This window comes from Pelecanus crispus, chromosome 1 (genome assembly GCF_030463565.1).
Source record: "Pelecanus crispus isolate bPelCri1 chromosome 1, bPelCri1.pri, whole genome shotgun sequence".
Classification (NCBI taxonomy): Eukaryota; Metazoa; Chordata; class Aves; order Pelecaniformes; family Pelecanidae; genus Pelecanus; species Pelecanus crispus.
Genome location: NC_134643.1, coordinates 50165277 through 50184059, shown reverse-complemented (window position 1 = coordinate 50184059; position 18783 = coordinate 50165277). Strand labels below are relative to the sequence as shown.

At 39.1% G+C, this 18783-nt stretch overlaps 1 protein-coding gene across 2 annotated transcripts in view; it reads left to right on the top strand.

The window, feature by feature from the left end:
- The window catches only part of POC1B (POC1 centriolar protein B), a 58450-nt gene that overhangs the window by 16014 nt on the left and 23653 nt on the right, over positions 1-18783 (top strand). The window contains exons 9-11 of one of the 2 annotated variants that reach the window (XM_075727987.1): positions 3924-4076; positions 13961-14054; positions 16966-16972. In XM_075727987.1, coding sequence (XP_075584102.1) covers positions 3924-4076; positions 13961-14054; positions 16966-16972 — 254 coding nt within the window. The remainder of the gene's footprint in view (positions 1-3923; positions 4077-13960; positions 14055-16965; positions 16973-18783) is intronic. The other variant, XM_075727986.1, reaches the window with a different exon arrangement.

Genomic DNA, 18783 nt, shown 5'->3' with positions numbered 1-18783 from the left:
TAGCACACTTTCTAGAATGACTTGAAAGCCCTCAAAGAAAAAATATTAAAATTGCTTTGTATCACAAGGTGTTAGTAAGAAGCAGTGCCAAGACTTGCAGTTATTGGAAAAGTGAAAATGTTAGCAAACTTCCAATATTAATTTTACAAGGAAAAAAAAAAAAAACAAGGATGGGGAAAAGATATTTATTCCTTGAGCCACTAGTCTAACCTTTTCCTTTTCATACTAAAATTTTTTTATGAGAATTTTTCAGCTCCAAAATGAAACTTTGATTCCCAAGTAATCCTGAATTGTTGACCTTAATTTTCATGAGTACTTTATTGTGAGTTTTATGATGATTGGTATATTATACTTAACTTGAGAGGAAGTGAAGTGCATGTATTAAACTAGGTCACGTGACAGAAGATTCATCTGAGAAGCTATGATGCTGGAAAGGGCCTACAGCATTAAGCCTAACTCAACCTCCCAAATAAATGCCAGCATACCTTGGGAATGCCTGTCTTATTGTAAAGTTCCTTTGAATTTGGGGTGCCCTGAATGACATGCATGTTCAGTGCAGTCATGTTATTGCCTTTCTCCTGCTCTGACTCCATGCTGTAGATCTGGTGGCACATAGGATCATGGATTGAGTAGGTATTATAGTGCAAAATCTATAAGATGACTCAAGTTTCTCAGCAGTTTGATATAGTGGTTTCATGCTGAATGCATGAGAAGGAAGATCCAGTTTCATTACGGAGTGCTTTCTTAGGTAAATGTTGAATTAAAAAAGTAGTCATAGTAGGTTTAGTAATGAATCTTGGTTTTATTTACCTTACAGAAAGGCACATTTTTATCTGTTGAAGTTTTTCCCTTTTTCTTGTGAATGTTCTGGTGGGAGAGGGCTGCTTATTTTGCTGTAATTTTCACTTTTGTATTGTAAGTTTTAAAATGTGTAGTGCTACTACAGCACGGATTCACCAAGGGCAAGTCCTGCCTGACCAAACTATTCGCTTTCTATGAAGGAGTGACTGCATCAGTGGACAAGGGAAAAGCAATGGATGTCATCTACTTGGATTTCTGTAAAGCATTTGACACAGTCCCCCACAACATCCTTCTCTCTAAATTGGAGAGATATGGGTTTGATGGGTGGACTGTTCGATGGATAAGGAATTGGCTGGATGGTCACATCCAGAGGGTTGTGGTCAATGGCTTGATGTCCACATGGAGACCGGTGACAAGTGGGGTCCCTCAGGGGTCCGTACTGGGACCAGTGCTATTTAACATCTTCATCAATGACATAGACAGTGGGATCGAGTGCACCCTCAGCAAGTTTGCAGATGACACCAAGCTGAGTGGTGTGGCTGACACACCAGAGGGAGCTGGACAAGCTGGAGAGGTGGGCCTGTGGGAACCTCATGAGGTCCAACAAGGCCAAGTCCAAGGTCCTGCACCTGGGACAGGGCAACCCCCGATATCAGTACAGGTTGGGGGATGAAGAGATTGAGAGCAGCCCTGCAGAGAAGGACTTGGGGGTACTGGTGGATGAAAAGCTGGACATGAGCCGGCAATGTGCGCTTGCAGCCCAGAAAGCCAACCATATCCTGGGCTGCATCAAAAGCAGCGTGGCCAGCAGGTCGAGGGAGGTGATTCTGCCCCTCTGCTCTGCTCTGGTGAGACCTCACCTGGAGTGCTGCGTCCAGCTCTGGGGCCCTCAGCACAAGAAGGACATGGACCTGCTGGAGCGAGTCCAGAAGAGGGCCACCAAAATGATCCGAGGGCTGGAATGCCTCTCCTATGAGGCCAGGCTGAAAGAGTTGGGATTGTTCAGCCTGGAGAAGAGAAGGCTGCGAGGAGACCTTATTGCGACCTTCCAATACTTAAAGGGGGCCTACAGAAAAGATGAGGACAATCTTTTTAGCAAGGCCTGTTGTGACAGGACAAGGAATAATGGATTTAAACTAAAGAAGAATAGATTTAGACTAGACATTAGAAAGAAGTTTTTTACAATGAGGGTGGTGAAGCATTGGAACAGGTTGCCCAGAGAGGTGGTAGAAGCCCTATTCCTGGCAACATTCAAGGTGAGGTTGGACAGGGCTCTGAGCAACCTGATGGAGTTAAAGCTGTCCCTGCTCACTGCAGGGGGGTTGGGCTAGTTGACCTCTAAAGGTCCCTTCGAACCCAAAGCATTCTATGATTCTAACCATTGTGTGGTAACTGCCTATGTATATATATTTATCTATAGATAAACATAAGGACTTTATTCCTCAGCATGCATTTTCAGTTGGTGCATACACACAGGTACTCCACAAACATCCCTTTTTGCCCTCTTCCAGGTCTGCCAGGAGAATAGTTGTGGGACTTCTTCTCAACTCACTGTGATAGAATTAAGTTGGTTTATTGTAAATGTAGGGTGTATTCATTTGAAACCTTCTGCTGGCAGGTCCTACTTCTGCTCCCTCCTGCCTATACCCTTGTTTACAGTCAGTGCTGAGCCAGTTCGAATTGCTAAACCAGCAGAAAATTAGCCTGAAAAAATGGGGAAAAGTCACATAAAAAATGAGAATAACTTTATGCTGGATTGGGTGGTGGAGGTAGTGGAACTACACAACTGAGAAGAAGAGGGAGAGAAAGCTGTACCTTCCTCTTATAGCACAGTGAACTGCTGTGAATCAATTAATCTAACACCTAACTGTCCTGCAAGTGCCAGGTTCTGAGGCAGGTTTATATAGTTTGTACCAAGATCCATGCATCCCACTTTCACTGTTACTAATGTCTGGGTTAGTTTGGGTCCATCTTTATTGGTGCACTGCGTCTCTCAGTGCATTTTTAGGGTCTTCCACTGAACAGAGTCATGAAAGATGTTGAACCTGAAATGAATGTGTAACAATGCAACTACTTAGGAATATATTAAAAATATGATTTAGTCTCCTTGGAATTTCTGTGAACAAAGCTGTGATTTGTGCTGTTTATATAATATATATAAGTTTATATATGTGTATATATATAAAAAAGTATAGTTTATTAATTTCTGAATAATACTTCTAATGGTTGCCAAAAATATTTTTGGCTGGACAGGCAAGTGATTTTAAGTCAGATCATGGTCCCATCTTTGTTTCCTCTAATTTAGGGAGCAACTATAAAAATCAACATTGGACTTTTGGAAACTGCCATCTTCTAAGTGTTAAGAACTTCCTTTTTTATTTTCTTTTTTTCCTTAGTGCTTAAAGTAACAAAGATAACACAAATCATGTAAACCTGTGGTAAATTTAATTAAATAACTTAGGTATACAATTGTTTTGTGACACAAGAGAGCAACATTGCGCGTTATGATTTGGTTTCCTGGTCTATCCATAAGGCTTGATAGACTGCCTTCTGCTATCTTACCTCTGCATTCTACTACCTTATTTCTGCATTTGGTGGTGGTGTGACTGTTGTATGTTGTTTCTACCTTGGTAATTGGACAAGGTTCAGAAAACACATTCCTGTTGCTAAAACACTGGAACCAGCTGCTTTAGAGTTCTGTGGAACTCTGTCATTTCTCTTATCCCCTCAAACATTCTCATTTGATGTGCAAGCCTTTATAGGGGACAGAAATTTGATAGTATATGACCTGTTGATTTGTCAGAAAAATAACTTAGTACAGTCCAGTGGGACAAAAGTTTGCTTTGTTTTATGACTGAGACATCTTTTAGAGGTGGTTTGGGGTTTTTTTTTTTTTGGTGGTGTTTTGTTTTGTTTTCTAAATTCATTGAACCACAGCTACTAGACCTGAAGTACAAGATAGTCTGGGGAAGTGCCTGTGTTGGAGTAGAGAACAGACTATGTGATGACAGCAGGCTCATTCTGACGTCCTGATCTTTTAGTAATAACAGACTTCACTGAATAGTTATGTTTTGGCCACTGAATAGGTTTCAAGTAGTTACTGATATGATGGCTTCTTACAGGTGTTACTATGGAAAACCAACTTTGATTCATTTGATTATAAAGAAGTCCTTAAACACCATATTAGAAGAACACATATTGATGATCCGCCTCATCTTCTTGATATTTACCCAAGGTCACCTCATCTCCATGATGAAAAACTTCAGTCAGTTGAGGTGAGTGCAATAAGTACTCTAATATACGAAAGCAGAAGCTTTTGTAAATACTATCTGTCTAGCATTTATAGTTAAATGTGTTCTATGTATACCAGAGAACTTCTTGTTGTTATGCATAATACTTTGGAAGCAACCATTACTTAGGAATCCACATTAAGGTTATTAGACTAGCTGATGGTGTCATATTTATCCTGGTGAATTCCCTTCATGCTTCTTGTGTAAGTCGGTACTCTACACCTGATTGAAACAAAACATAGGTGATAATCTGGTTTCTGAAGTAACATGGCAACTGTTGCAGAAGATATCTGAATCTTCAGTGAGCTTTAGGGTACTACTCAAAATACATCATTACAAGCAGGACAAGGAGGCATTATTACTGAAAGGCAAATACTTCATTGTCACAAGTTATCCCTCTTTCCAAGACCTTTAGGTATTGTGAGAAGATCTTGATATCTATCTAAAAGTTTAGAAAGCCTTTCTAGGCTAGTAGTACGTATTATGTCACTAAGTAGTCTGATTTCCTGCTAATGTAATTCTTCAGCTGCTTTACTATCAAACCTTCTACCAGCAACCCTTTGGAAGTATTGGGAATTAGGGAACCAAAGTGAAATGTCAAATATTCTGTGTCAGTATTTGAAAAATCCTGTGTTTGCCAGGTTGTCTGAAAGCTATGCTAAATAGGTAAACAGTACTATGACTTAGACAAGACCATTATTTTGTGCTAAAAACCCAGGGGCATGTTTGTGACTGTCCTTGGTAGATCTGGCTAGCATGGTGATTACCTATACTTTTATTTCTTCTTTGATATTCTCCAGGTGCCTCTAGTGTTCAAGAGCTGTATCTGATATAAATCTAGGAACTTTTTGGTTGCTGTCACATACTAATAGAGTACTATAGAAATTTACCGTTACCTGTTTTTGTTCATATAAAATGCAGATACTGCTGCCATGGCATTTGTTTCCTGCTGAGACTTTTAAAGCATTGAGATTTGAGGATATTGAGCTTTTCTTTTTTTGTGCGTGTGTGTGTATGCAATATGAATATATGCAACATGAGCAGTGTAAAGATTGAAAATATTTTGGTGGAGGAGGAGAACCCTGACAGAATCCATTACTAAGTATTCTTACGTGTCTAGTTCTGTTGTCAAGTTGTATGTGAAGCTTTCTGATGCTTAGCATTTTGGTCAGAACAAAAGCAGGACAACTGCATGTATGACAGGCTTCATAAACAAACTTCTGTGCCAGACTCTCATATTCATTGTAACGTCAATGAATGAAATTAAGTTTACTGGTAGCAGCCTTCAGTGTAGGTGGTCAGTGCTGGAACAAACTCAATCACAGCATTTGCCAGCAGATATAAACCACTCTTGCTGCATCAACAGTTTGCTTCAAGACCCATTCAAATTGCATCCAGTTATAACACGTGTTAAATACAGTAGCTTTATAGCTGGAGGGTTCAGTTGCTTTCTTTTCAGGTCAGCTTTTCCAGACCGCTGCTGCTCAGATGCCTGGCAAAGATATGAATATTCTCTAAAGCAATTTTCCAGATTTTTTTTTTTTGGTTTGGTTTGGTTTTTATTGGGGTTTTTTTTGTCCCTGGTCCCAGGTGATTGAGAAGCTCTGGAAAAGCATTAATGAGCTCAAGCTAAAGTTAAACTAAGGCTTGGAAGCACCTCATTACCAATACTGAAAGGGCACATAAAGGAAATTTGATAGTTGAATGTCAAGAAATTATTTATCAGTTAGCTTTGACAGATTTCATTTAACCTGATGTCTGCATTTCTTCATGGTTGTAACATTTGTAGCAGCTTATAGGCTTCTGGGTTAGCTGCTCCGTAGTAGTGAAAGGGCTCTATGGCTTTATCATTGGTGGTAGCAAAGTTTTGGACTCTTGTGGTATATTTTCTGTCCTCATTTCAGGATTTTAAGAATAAGGTTGCTGTGTTTAGTTTTCTATTAACATCACTTTGTCTGTAGAATATCTTGCTCATAAATAGACATGAAGTATGCTATACTGTTTGAGACAGAACAGTGTCGTATAGTTTCAACAAAACTGATATTACTGTAACGTACTATATTTTTATATTTGTAAATTAAATAATATAATAATAATAAGGATCTCTTTTACAGCTTATTTTCAGAATTAATGTAATAATATAATAGTTTAGACAGTTATTTAGACAGTTAATGAAGTTATCAAGTTCTGTTGCTCAATACGTCTTTTCCCTTTTTTTACTGCCCCTCTTGTCTGTCTCAACAAAAATTACGGGTTTTTGGTTGTGGTGAGAAAGAATGGACCTCACCATCTGGACAGAGACATAATTTATCCAGACAAAACTAGTATCAGGTTACTACCAGCAGTAATATGCTTTAATGGCACTAACTATGCTTGAAATTTTTCACTGTTCCATTCCATCTTCTTAAATATTTCCTCCTGTACCTGAAAAAAAGCAGCATTTCTAGCCCCACTGTGCTATGCTCTACTCTGGAGAAATAAAGAAGAAAAAGATTTTTGTCCCTCTTCAGTTAAAACAAACATACTTTTAAAAAAAAAAAAATCCCAACCTCTTTCTAAGCAACAGGCAATAGAGAGAATTTTAACACTAAGCAGTTCCACTGCAACACCACCCTCATCTTTCTGTGGCTCATCATGTTTCTAATATACCAGGGAAAGGAGGAATTGAATCACAGACAGGTCAGAGGGAGCTTTTGGAGGTCATCTAGTCCTGTTGCTGATGGTACATCAAGTCAGCCATAGCTCTGTCTAGTTAGGAAGCTTTGAAGAGGAATGGAGATTCCTCAGTCTCTCTGGGTGACCTATTCCACTACAGCGCAGCGATTGTAATGACACAGTTTTTCCTACTATCCCATCCGCACCTCAGATAAAATGCAGAACTGCTTGCTTTCTGTATATTTTCTTTTTCATGAGGAACAGGGGAAGATGATTAATCTTAACCAAGTAACAGTATTTTAAGAGACTTGGTAACATATGCAAGAGTTACAGGCAGGCAGAGGAGGCAATTCAAATACAGGATATTTAAAAGTATAGATGACCTTTTAAGGTTTGCTACAAGCTACTACAATGTCATTTAGACACTTGAGATGTGTTATAATACATTGCCCTGAGTTATGCTGAGCTGGTTAAGTTTAGTCACCTCTATAGCAGGAATGAAAATGGATTGCCTTAGGATAAAATTCAAAGTGGTATAACACAAAAAGTTCAACAGATGTACAGGTAGAAGTCAAGAGGGAAGTAATTCTGTCTATGCTTTTTTAATTCATAATGGTTCATGCCTCTCCAGGTTTCTTACTCCTTTTGGATAGTTGTTGCTTCTCTGTCCCTGCTTACCTTGATATGGCAAGGTCCCTGCTATTCCAGAACTTGTTTCTGGGAAAATAGTACACACAAAAAGGAGCTGGCTTTGCTCAGAATTTATTCACCCATCAGAGAGACAGTTGTAGTGTTTTCACACATAACCAGCTGGAAATGCTGTTTTGAACAAAACAGCTTGCACAAGGGCATTAAGAATTGCACGTATCACCTGGTATTTTGCCTTCAGGATAGTGACTGAAATGTGAAGCTTGAGTGTACTTTCACCTTTTCTCAGAACTTTTCCTTATTGATTCTTCAAAGCTATACACAGAGCCAGTAATAAGATACGTTCTCTAGTTTTTTCTCTCTCCCTGCCTACTTTTTGAAGCATAATTAACTTTTACAAGAAATTCCTTACTTGTGTCTCCTCCTCTTCAGACCAGCAGTACCCTGAATTTTAATGCAGTGTTGAATTTCATGTTCTTGACTTATAAATCTTTACTACAGTTCTCCAACTGATCAATGTGATTCTTGAATATTCAAGTAGAGGTTTAAAGCTTATAATCATTACAATTATTCAGACAGTTTGGAAATGTAAGTGACTTGTTCTCTGAAGGTGCCTACTTTTTTTCCATTGACCATAGAGTTAATCCTGGGTGACTAGCTCAAATAGAGCTGTCTAGCAGTATGTCTATATTTAGCTGAGATAAATCATGAAAAGCTACCGTTAATTTAGTTTCATCTTAAAATTTTCAGTGTAATTTCAGTTGTAAATATTTTCTTAGATGAAGGAAATCCAAATATACGCTAGGTGGCAGTAGAAATAAGAATATATGGCTTGCTTGGCTTGAGGGCTCCAGTCTAGCACAAAGAACTGTGTTTAATCAAATTGAAAGCTAAATTTCTTTCGGTATGTTTGGAGAGACTATTTCACAGCTAGCTACATCAATTCCCTCGGAAATACTTTGAGTCATTTAAAACTTCCTCTTTTAATTTTATTTATTTTTATAATGCATTTCATAAGACATTGGTGTTATATCAAAAAACTAAAAATTAAGTGAAGGGGGGGTGGGTTGAGTGTGGATGTGCTTTATTCAAATCAACAGAGGGATATCTGTAGGGGCATAATCATTTACTTAAAGCATATGGCTGACAATCACATACTTTAATTCAGCCTGCTTCTTTTGTTCTTCCCCTAGCTCTCTGTCCTAAGCAGTGATCCCAATTCCTGCCTCTCCCTTTCTTTAAATAATATATTTTGGTTTCACTCCAGTCTTTAGAAATCTGTAATTCCTCACATTAAAGGATCTGTAGAAACCTTCCTTCAAATATATTTTATTGTGCTGGGGATCAAAATTGTATCATCGTATTGGAAGGAAGACAATGAAAATACATATATATCAATTTACCAGGTAACTAAAGGAAAACTTTGGAAGAGTGTTTTTGAAAACCATTAATACATGACAGTTCTCTCGACCTTGCTTTTTAGTGTTCTAGTTTTTCTTTCTTGTTTTTTAAAGTTAAATTTTTCCAAATATGTTTAGTGAGGTTGACAGCTGATGACATCACCTTGACAGAAAACCTCAAGTCATTTGAAACTTTTACAATTAGCTTCATTCCATTACCTCATTAATTTTTAGTGCAATATTAAAGATGAATATTTTTTTTTCTCTTTTCTTTAGACACTTTGCTATTTCTGGCTTGTTGCTTAACAATTCTATATATCTATATATATCTTTTAAAATGGCCTATGACAGTTCCTGCACCCCTAGTCAGTGTTTGCAATGCCCTCATCCTCCCCTTACCTCTGATAAAGCAGTAAGCAGAACTATATGCAGAGGAGACTCATTCCACCTCCAGGATATGACACTTCCACATAAAGAGCATGTTTTCTTAACTTAATCATACCACGTATTTATTTAGCAACCCTGTATCAAGAAAAGCATTTAATACCTTCTACAATATCTCTGATGTATATAACAAGATGTTATCTCAAATAAGACGTTTCGAGAGCTATTAGTAATAATACTAGAGTAACTCCCCTATGTTAGAATATTCATAGGTGATAAGCACCTGCTGTCCCTCTTCTGCAGAGTCCTGCAGGTGCATTGTCCTTTCTTCTCTTCAGTACCCAAATGATGCAAGTCAGGAAAAGACTTTAGGCTTAGCTGCCCATAGTATGATTGACACTCAGATAATATGTTAATTATATTTATTACAGGACTGACTGAAGGTCAGAAGTAAATGAGCCTGGTTATGCTGGGCACTAAACAAATGTAAGTTCTTTAGGACAGTTTTCTGTTTAATCTAAATAGACAGGGTATGTATAAAGGGGGAAAAAAGTAAAATATGCAGTTCTCCTCTTCCTCATCTCAACTCTGATAAAGTGGTAAGCAATAGTATATGCAGAGGACACTTTCATTAATCATGTTTCTGTAGAGGAGAAACTAAAGGACAAGTCCAGTTAAAATGGTAGAACTTTCACATAAATGGAAAGTTTTTACTTAGACCATGTTACCTGGCTTGCTTTCTCCTTTTTCATAGAATCATAGAATGGTTTGGGTTGGAAGGGACCCTTAGAGGTCATCTGCCCAAACCCCTGCAGTGAGCAGGGACAGCTTTAACTCCATCAGGTTGCTCAGAGCCCTGTCCAACCTCACCTTGAATGTTTCTAGGGATGAGGTCTCCACTACCTCTCTGGGCAACCTGTTCCAGTGCTTCACCACCCTCATTGTAAAAAAAATGCCTTCTTTATATCCAGTCTAAACCTACCCTCCTTTAGTTTAAAACCATTACTCCTTGTCCTTGTCACAACAGGCCTTGCTAAAAAGATTGTCCTCATCCTTCCTATAGGCCCCCTTTCAGTACTGAAAGGCCGCAATAAGGTCTCCCCGCAGCCTCCTCTTCTCCAGGCTGAACAACCCCAACTCTCTCAGCCTGTCCTCACAGGAGAGGTGCTCCAGCCCTCGGATCATTTTTGTGGCCCTCCTCTGGACCCACTCCAGCAGGTCCATGTCCTTCTTGTGCTGAGGGCTCCAGAGCTGGACGCAGTACTCCAGGTGAGGTCTCACCAGAGCAGAGCAGAGGGGCAGAATCACCTCCCTCGACCTGCTGGCCGCACTTCTTTTGACGCAGCCCAGGATACGGTTGGCTTTCTGGGCTGCAAGCACACATTGCCGGCTCATGTCCAGCTTTTCACCCACCAGTACCCCCAAGTCCTTCTGCGCAGGGCTGCTCTCAATGCCTTCATCCCCCAGCCTGTACTGATATTGGGGATTGCCCCATCCCAGGTGCAGGACCTTGGACTTGGCCTTGTTGAACCTCATGAGGTTTGCACAACGCACCTCTCCAGCTTGTCCACGTCCGTCTGGATGACATCTTGTCCTTCTGGTGTGTCAACCACACCACTCAGATTGGTGTCATCTGCAAACTTGCTGAGGGTGCGCTCAATCCCACTGTCTATGTCACTGATGAAGATGTTAAAGAGCACCAGTCCCAGTACAGACTCCTGAGGGACACCACTTGTCACCGGTCTCCATTTGGACATTGAGCCATTGACCACTACCCTCTGGATGTGACCATCCAACCAATTCCTTATCCACCGAACAGTCAAATTTGTATCTCCGCAATTTAGAGAGAAGGATGTTGTGGGGACCGTGTCGAAGGCTTTACAGAAGTCCAGATAGATGACATTCCCTTTCTTTCCTCCTTCCCTTTGACAAAATTGGAAGAAAGCAAGAGTTGATCGTAATATCTACAAATTGAGGGAGAATTTTAAGTTATCAGCTCTGATGGCCCTGTAGCAGGATGGGTTTTCCTGATTGTCTCTGGGTAGCTCATTCTCAACTGATGCAACTATAATCTGAATTAAAAGACAGAACACCTACAAAAAAAAGCTTGTGGATGAAGGATGGCTTGTTGAAACTGAATCCAAGAAAGAGCTAAGCACTGTTAGTCAGGAAGGTGAACTAGCTTAAAACCAGAATTAAGATCTCTCCTTAAGGAAGGCTTGTCATCTCTGATTTGTAAGTGCTGCAGAGTATAAGGATCACTTTCAGCTTGAATAATCAGGTAACATCTACATTTGAGTGTCTTTTTACCTTCTAGCTTGTTAGTAAACTTTGTACATCTTCTTCCTCTGCCCCCCTCCCTGGCATTTACCAAGGAAGATGTTACTTCTATTAGTTTTAACCTAAATTTCTGCATGTAAGTTATGGAAATCCAGATGAACTGAATGAAAAGGCTTCAGGCTGTACAAGATCCTATTGCCTGCCTTCCCTGTCTACTGATTCCAGTTTTAAGATCTCATTCTAGCTACTTAACAAATGGATCTCTGACCTAAAAGTCTATATACCAATGTATGGACCCTAGCATTGGGGATTTTTGCTTGTGGAAATAGCACTGAAGCTGTTGTTGAGTGAGCAGCTCTGGCTGAACCAGAGTTTTGACAGTCTTCAGGTGAAATGGTAGGCTCATTCTCCTTGAAAAGGCAAAATAAAATGACCCTTGTATCTAGTATACTTTCAGCAATGAAAATATAACCCTGTCAGTAGGCAGGTGTGAGTTTGGGGTTTTTTCTTTATTTTTTTCCACTTTCAAGTAAGATGGTTGGAATTAATGCTGTCTCTGATAAGGCCGCTGTTGGATTACTGATAAAAAGTTGAAAAGAGGAAAGTTAATTTCTCTTTACTACACCAGACTTCTTGGTGATTTGAAAGTCATCTAGTCTTTCTGTGAATTTTGTCAGTTCGTAAAATAATAAGAATAGTATTTCCATACATCACGCTGAGAGGGCAAACATAGAATCATAGAATCGTTTAGGTTGGAAAAGACCTTTAAGATCATCCAGTCCAACCATTAACCTACACTACCAAGTCCACACTAAACAAGTCAAGGGTAGACTAGACTAAACCATGTCCCGAAGTGCCACATCTACCCGTTTTTTGAACACTTCCAGGGATGGTGACTCCACCACCTCTCTGGGCAGCCTGTTCCAATGTTTGACTACCCTTTCTGTTAGGCTGTAATACACGTAGATAATACAATGGTAGGGAAAATACGCGCACAGATTTTTATAGGGAGGATATTCTGATCCTTAGGTGAAACCATAAGCCGCAGCTTTCTCAAACTTAGTATTCTCTTATATTTTGTTAATGCTTCAGTTCCAGGAAAAGACATTAGCAAAATATTGCTAAAGTTATAGATTAACTCCTACAACCAACAACAAATGAGTAGTCCAACTGTGATATTGATGTCAAAATCACAGATGTTGTGATGACATATCTTGATCAATCAGCCTCTGACATTATCACAGGATAAAGCGGTTTTTCCTGTGTTTTTAGGAACAGCATGGTTTGTGTTTGGCTGGTTAACTTATCACAGATTTCAGTGTTACCTCCTACCCATTTTCCACAACAGTGTTTTTCAAGTAATTTTGACAATCAGAGTTGGCACGTAAGAAGCAAGCATGTCGACAGTCTGTCTGTTTGGTTGCGACGGATGACTTGAGGAACTTGAGTGTGCGTTGGGAACTGATCGATCTGGGCTGCTAAGTGTGTGCTCACTTTCAGCTCTGGTGCTAATGATGTACCCACGTCAGTAAGGCAACTTGGGCTTAGGGACTGGCTTGGTGCACACCTTCCTATGCATTGCTGAGCCAGAGTGGCTTAACTACAGTGATCCTAGCTCAAACTGAATGGTAGTGGGACTTATAAGCTGCGGTATGAGACTGTGAGTGAGGATGTACCCTAAGTAAACTACAGCAGGCAAGGGGACCAGTGTAACATAAAGAATGGAGTGCTGCATAGTTGTATATGGAAACCTCCACAACTGGAGGGCTACTGCTGTCCTTGGACTGTAACAAGCTAATTGAGAATCATTGCTAAAAGGCAGCTCTCAAGTCTGGAGTTATCCAGGGCTGTACACCACTTCTGCCACAGACAGTCCTCCTGGTGGAAGGAGGAATAGGAAAGACGGCCTACAACTGCACCCACAAGACACTAGAAAGTAAAACTCAAAGGTGACTTGCAGGAGCCCTTATAGTGGTTGTGCACATGCAAAAACTTTCAAAAGCACCTGCAAGTGACAGTTATAGAGTTGGGAAGTCGTTTGAATACTTCCTACTGTTCAGTATATCAGCAGCATCATTGGCCACTCTGTTAATTGCATGGCTTCAGCCTTCGGCAGGTTTTGAGTTAGCTGTCTTAGTAAATCCATTTCAAACTAGTATTTGTAACTTAATTTTTATTGATTTGTCATACAACTGAACTTCTTAATATTTTTACCTCTTGTGGTAGGAATCCCCCGAGTTAGTTTTGGGTGATGGATGTTTATGAAGTATAAATTATATTTCTGTAATAAATGCGTATTTGGATTCTCTTTCTCTATTATATGACTGCATTTTACATGGTTGGAGGGTAACTCCTACCTTTACTTTTACAAATTTTAAAGCCTGTTTCCACTCCTTAGTGAATAGTGGTGCCTTAATGTAGCAAGTGGTCCTTTTTATTTCAGTCCTTTTTCCCTTTCTCTACTGGTGCTGAAATAATAATAATATAATTAATTTTCAACAGGTCAACCCTACCTTTGATGTGACTAATACACAAACACTTGACCCACCTGTCATAGAGATTAATTCCTCTTCATCTTTCAGTACTCCGGTAAGTTGCCTTCTGAGAGGGTAGAGAAAAGGGAAAAGAAAAAAGGGTATAGCTTAAACTCACAAGTTATCAGAAATGTGCTCTTTCTGTCTAGATGAATGAAATATATTTTTTAACAATTGTCGACTGCTCAGAGTTCAATATCCTAACTTCTCAGCTTAAGCTTTCTTTCACAGTTCCCAAGGCTAGCCAGAAGATGGTGTAATAGCTAAGCTTTCATATTATACTAATAACTTTACCCATATACTAAGCAGAAATTCTAATTATACGCCCATGCTAATTATATCTAAATATTACTGTTAAAATTTGGGCTTATTCTCAAACACTTTTCGTAACTCTGTCTTTATCCACAAATAATGGGAAACCTAAAAAGTATTTTCCTCATTGATAAAATTCCAAAAGTGATGTTTTAATTTTTGTCCTTTTAAGGCATCTAGTAGTTCTGTGGGAGAAAAAAAATGTAACACATTTTAAGACAGAATCATAGGATCAGATCCTTCTAGTGTTAGCGTTTCATATGACATTGGTATGGCATGTGGGAGGAAAGGAAGGCAATGTTTTAACGGTAGTTTCGTAGGAGGAGAAATATGCTCTCCTGGTATGAAATCTAAAAGACATACTGTTCTAGAATTAGGTTAAAATGAGAATTTCTCTTTTAGCTCTGAATCTGTTCCTGTGAAGGCATAAATGGTATCTTGAGCAATTTTAGTTACCATGACAAGAGTTTGTGTGGCTGAAGGGTTAATACATATCAATAGGCGGCAGGCGTGGTTTCTGCTGTTCTATTTTGTCACGAATGCTTTAAGGAAAGGTATGTTGTGAAAGTACTTCATAAAATTCTTTAAGATCATTTATTGAAGATCATGATACAGAACTTGATGTCCAAGAGAAACCTTTTCTTCAAAGCAAATAATCATATAATTTTTATTTGAGAGATCATAATTTCATATATTTTAAAGTTTAGCAGTTGTTATGTTATGTTTTCACAACGGAAATATGGTCCTTTAGGATAACTTCTATCAAAAGTAATTTGCAGACTTACAGAAATCTCTTTAGCAGGCTTCACAGATAGTGGATTGTGATGGATATAATTTATTGGCTACCTATCACTTTAAAATACTCTGTGTTCATTACTTCCTGATCTTAATACTGATCACAGAATTCAAATGTATGGTTACACTGTAATTCTTTGTTACAAACCTACAAATCTGCCAATTATTTAATCTCCTTTGTTAATTCTTTTGATATGAGAGTAGTTTATAAAACTTCATGCACAGAACTCATAGTAGGAATAAGTTGACCCACGAGACAGCATCCTTTTGATTGCTGGCTGGCTGGCTTTACAGTCTTCTTCATTACAAAAATGTTGCTTCAAAATTCATGTCTTTTGACTATGTCAGTAATCACTACTTTTTTTTTTTTTTCCATGACCTTAATCTCCTGTTCACCATTGATTCTCACCTTTCTGCATCTTGGCATTCACCATCTGCATCTTTTTTCCATCTAGCAACATTTATTGTTACTCGGACTACAGCCTTAAGGACAACTGCTCTGTGTAACACACCACTATTCACACAAATCCAGAAACCATTTGCATGTTTTCTCTGCCACTAGCATCCTTCCTCCCCCATAGTAACCCTTTCCCCAACTTTGCCAACCTATCTGGTCCTCCCTACTTTCTAATGTCAACTCATCTTTTAGTGTCATCATCCTGTTCAGTGTCTGTCTGCTGCATTTACCAGCTTCTGTTGGTTGTGGAATTATCACCTGTTTCTTAATCGGACCAGTCATCCAGTCTCTTTGTGTCTTGTTCCAAAAGGGTTCTGGATCTCAGTGTCTCGAACTTTTTCATCTGAAGCTGGCTCAATTTCCCTAATGTATAGACGTCCTGTCTCTAGGGGATTCGTGTATTCTTCATAAAAATCAAAGGGGGAAGGGTAGATGCTGAATTTCTTCCCATCCCACCTTCACTGCCAGACTACTTCTTGATACTGTTTGTCCTCACTTGAATTATACTGTGTTTGTGCATTATTTATGTATTTTTTCTTTTTTCTTTTTTTTAAATCCCCCTCTAACTTGAGGTTACCAACCTCAAGTCTAATTCATCCTCCTCTCCCATCCCTCTCCCTGATTCCAGCCCCCCTGGGTTGCTCTTTTTCTAGTGGTTATCAAGGACAATATCACTGTACGCTTGCGTCTTATTTTTTTTCTGCAAACTTCTCAAGACTCATCTTAAAGCTGCTTATGGCTTTTTGGTCCTACTTCTACTGGAAGAATGCTGTTCAAATGACTAAACATCTTTGATCAGGTTGCCAGGTTGATTTACAAATGTCCTGTCTAAACCTACTTATTCTTTTTGAAGTGTTTTGCTCTACCTTAAGCAGTTCTTCTGCCCTTCAGATATGTGTAGAGAGAAAAATGCACTCTGCACTTACACATCTTTAAGGGTTCTTGTTCAATGTCCTTATCTATCATGCATACAACACAGCAGGGCCCTACAAAACACCTTGGCAAGTCCCTGGACCACTGGAAGTAGCTAATCAATATATTTAATTTTTCTACTGAAGGAGAGAGATACAGCCTTTCTTGGATTACTGTCTCAAGTATTTAAAGACCGGCTTCTCTGGGACAAATAACAACATTGACGCTTTTGTAGGAAATGTGATGAGTTCCCTAAAGCTCCCTGAAATATCTTCAGGGAGATTGGAAGTCTACAAAACCTCATAATGTTTTGTTGAATGACTATTAAAATTCCTAACTGTAAGTGGGCAAACTCCCATAGATCTCAAGCTACTCCAGGAGATAGGAGAAAGTGTTCTCCCTGTTGAGAATCTCTTCTTCAGCTATTGGAACTGTGTCCTGCCCTACTGGTCATAGGAAATACGCTATTACTGCCCCTAAGATGACTTGTGGCAGAGCAAAAAGGTATTCCTTTTCTTCCCTTCTCTAAAGATTCTTTAACAAAAATGATAGAGCAGTATAGGTTGAGAGGGGGATGTCTGGAGTCATTTCATCTAACCTCCACCTTAAAGCAAGGCCAACTGGGATCAGGTTCCTAAAGGTCTTGTCCAGTTTATTTGTTAATATGTGTAAGAATGGAGATTCTACCACGTCTGTGGGCAGCTTGCTCTAGTGTTTGACTGGTGAAAATATGGTTGGGTTTGGTTTTTTTTTTTTCATGATAGTAGCTAGAATTTCCTATGTTCCAACATGTCTGTTGCCTCTAATTCTATCACAATGATCCTCTAATAAGTGTCTGGCTCTGTCTTCTCTCTATCCACCCATTAGATATTTGAAATGGCAGTAAGATCTTCCTGTATCCTTCCTTAAGGCTGAACAAACCTGGTTCTTTGTCTTTTCTTGTATATCATGTTCCAGCCCCCTCACCATCTTGCATGCCCTCCACTGGACTTGCTCCAGGATGCCAATGTCTGTCTTGTACTGAGAAGCCCAAAACAGGACACAAAACTCCAGATAATTAAGGTGCAGCCAAGTATCACTGTCATCTATTCCTGACAACAGTCTGCCTGGAGAAGATTTGAAAAACAAAAATTTAAAAATTGAACACTCTTGATTCTTTATTGTGAATTTAAAATATGTGTTCAGATATTTTCTTAGCAATCCATTTATATTTTGAGCTTTATCTGTATGAGGAAATACTGGTGTTATCTCTTCCTCCCACTCCTCCTCCTCTTTTCAAGGAATTTTAATTTGTTGCTTCATCAAAGCCAACAATCCGTAACAACTTCCACACTTAAAATGCCTACTTATGTGGGGTTTTTAAATTTACTTTTATTTTCTCACTTCAAAGATTAAGCCAAGATGTGCAGGTATGAATGTTCTTGTAGGGATTTTGCTAGAAAACACCTAAATTATTAAATTCTCTGAGCTCTAAACACCTTATCTTTTCAGTTTGTGTTCTAACTTAAAGCTGTAAGGCCGGTTCTTTTTTGAACATGGTGAAAAACCTGTTTTCATCTGAGATTCACATTGATGCAACTTTGTTAACCTAGTGAAGGGGATGTGGTCATTGTGTTGGTGGAAAAACTTCAGTGTAATCTTCAGTATGGAGCTGCTTTCTTTTGAACTGTAATTACAAAAACACTAACAATTCCTGTCTGTGTATTATTATTGTCAGGAAAATAGCTTTGAATTTGATGATTCATTTATTCAGATCTCCTGCATATTGCTGAAACCACTATAAAAACAAGCTATATATGCTTAACTAACTGGTATTTGCGTAATGCCCTGACTTTTCCAATGGTAAGAGCCTTCATATGTTGCAGTTATTAAAAATGAGGTGTGTTCTAGCCTTCTACACTCAGAAAATATTCACTAAATTGGGGTCAAGGTTTAGCAGCTGGGGGTGGTGTTTCTTTCTCCTTTCTATCTCATTTAAGACTCTGAACACATTACTGTCTCTCTCCCACCCCTTCTTCTCTGTGTGTCAAGCAGCTTAATATTGCCTTTGTTTTCTGAACTATTGAAAAGGAAAAATTGGAAGCCTTGTTTCCCTTTGGGACTATTTCCTCCTGTTTCATCCTCTGATTTTACTTTTAGTTTTGAGGGAGGTTGGGTTTTTCAAGTCTGTAAGGCAATACATTGGTAACCTTTGGTCCCTGATAAGCTGTTTGGAACAAGGGAAAGTTGATGATGTCTCGGTAGTTTTTACTGACAGCAGCAGGAAATCACTGTAGAGGCTCTCTAATGTTCCATCCCCTGACCTTGCTCATGTA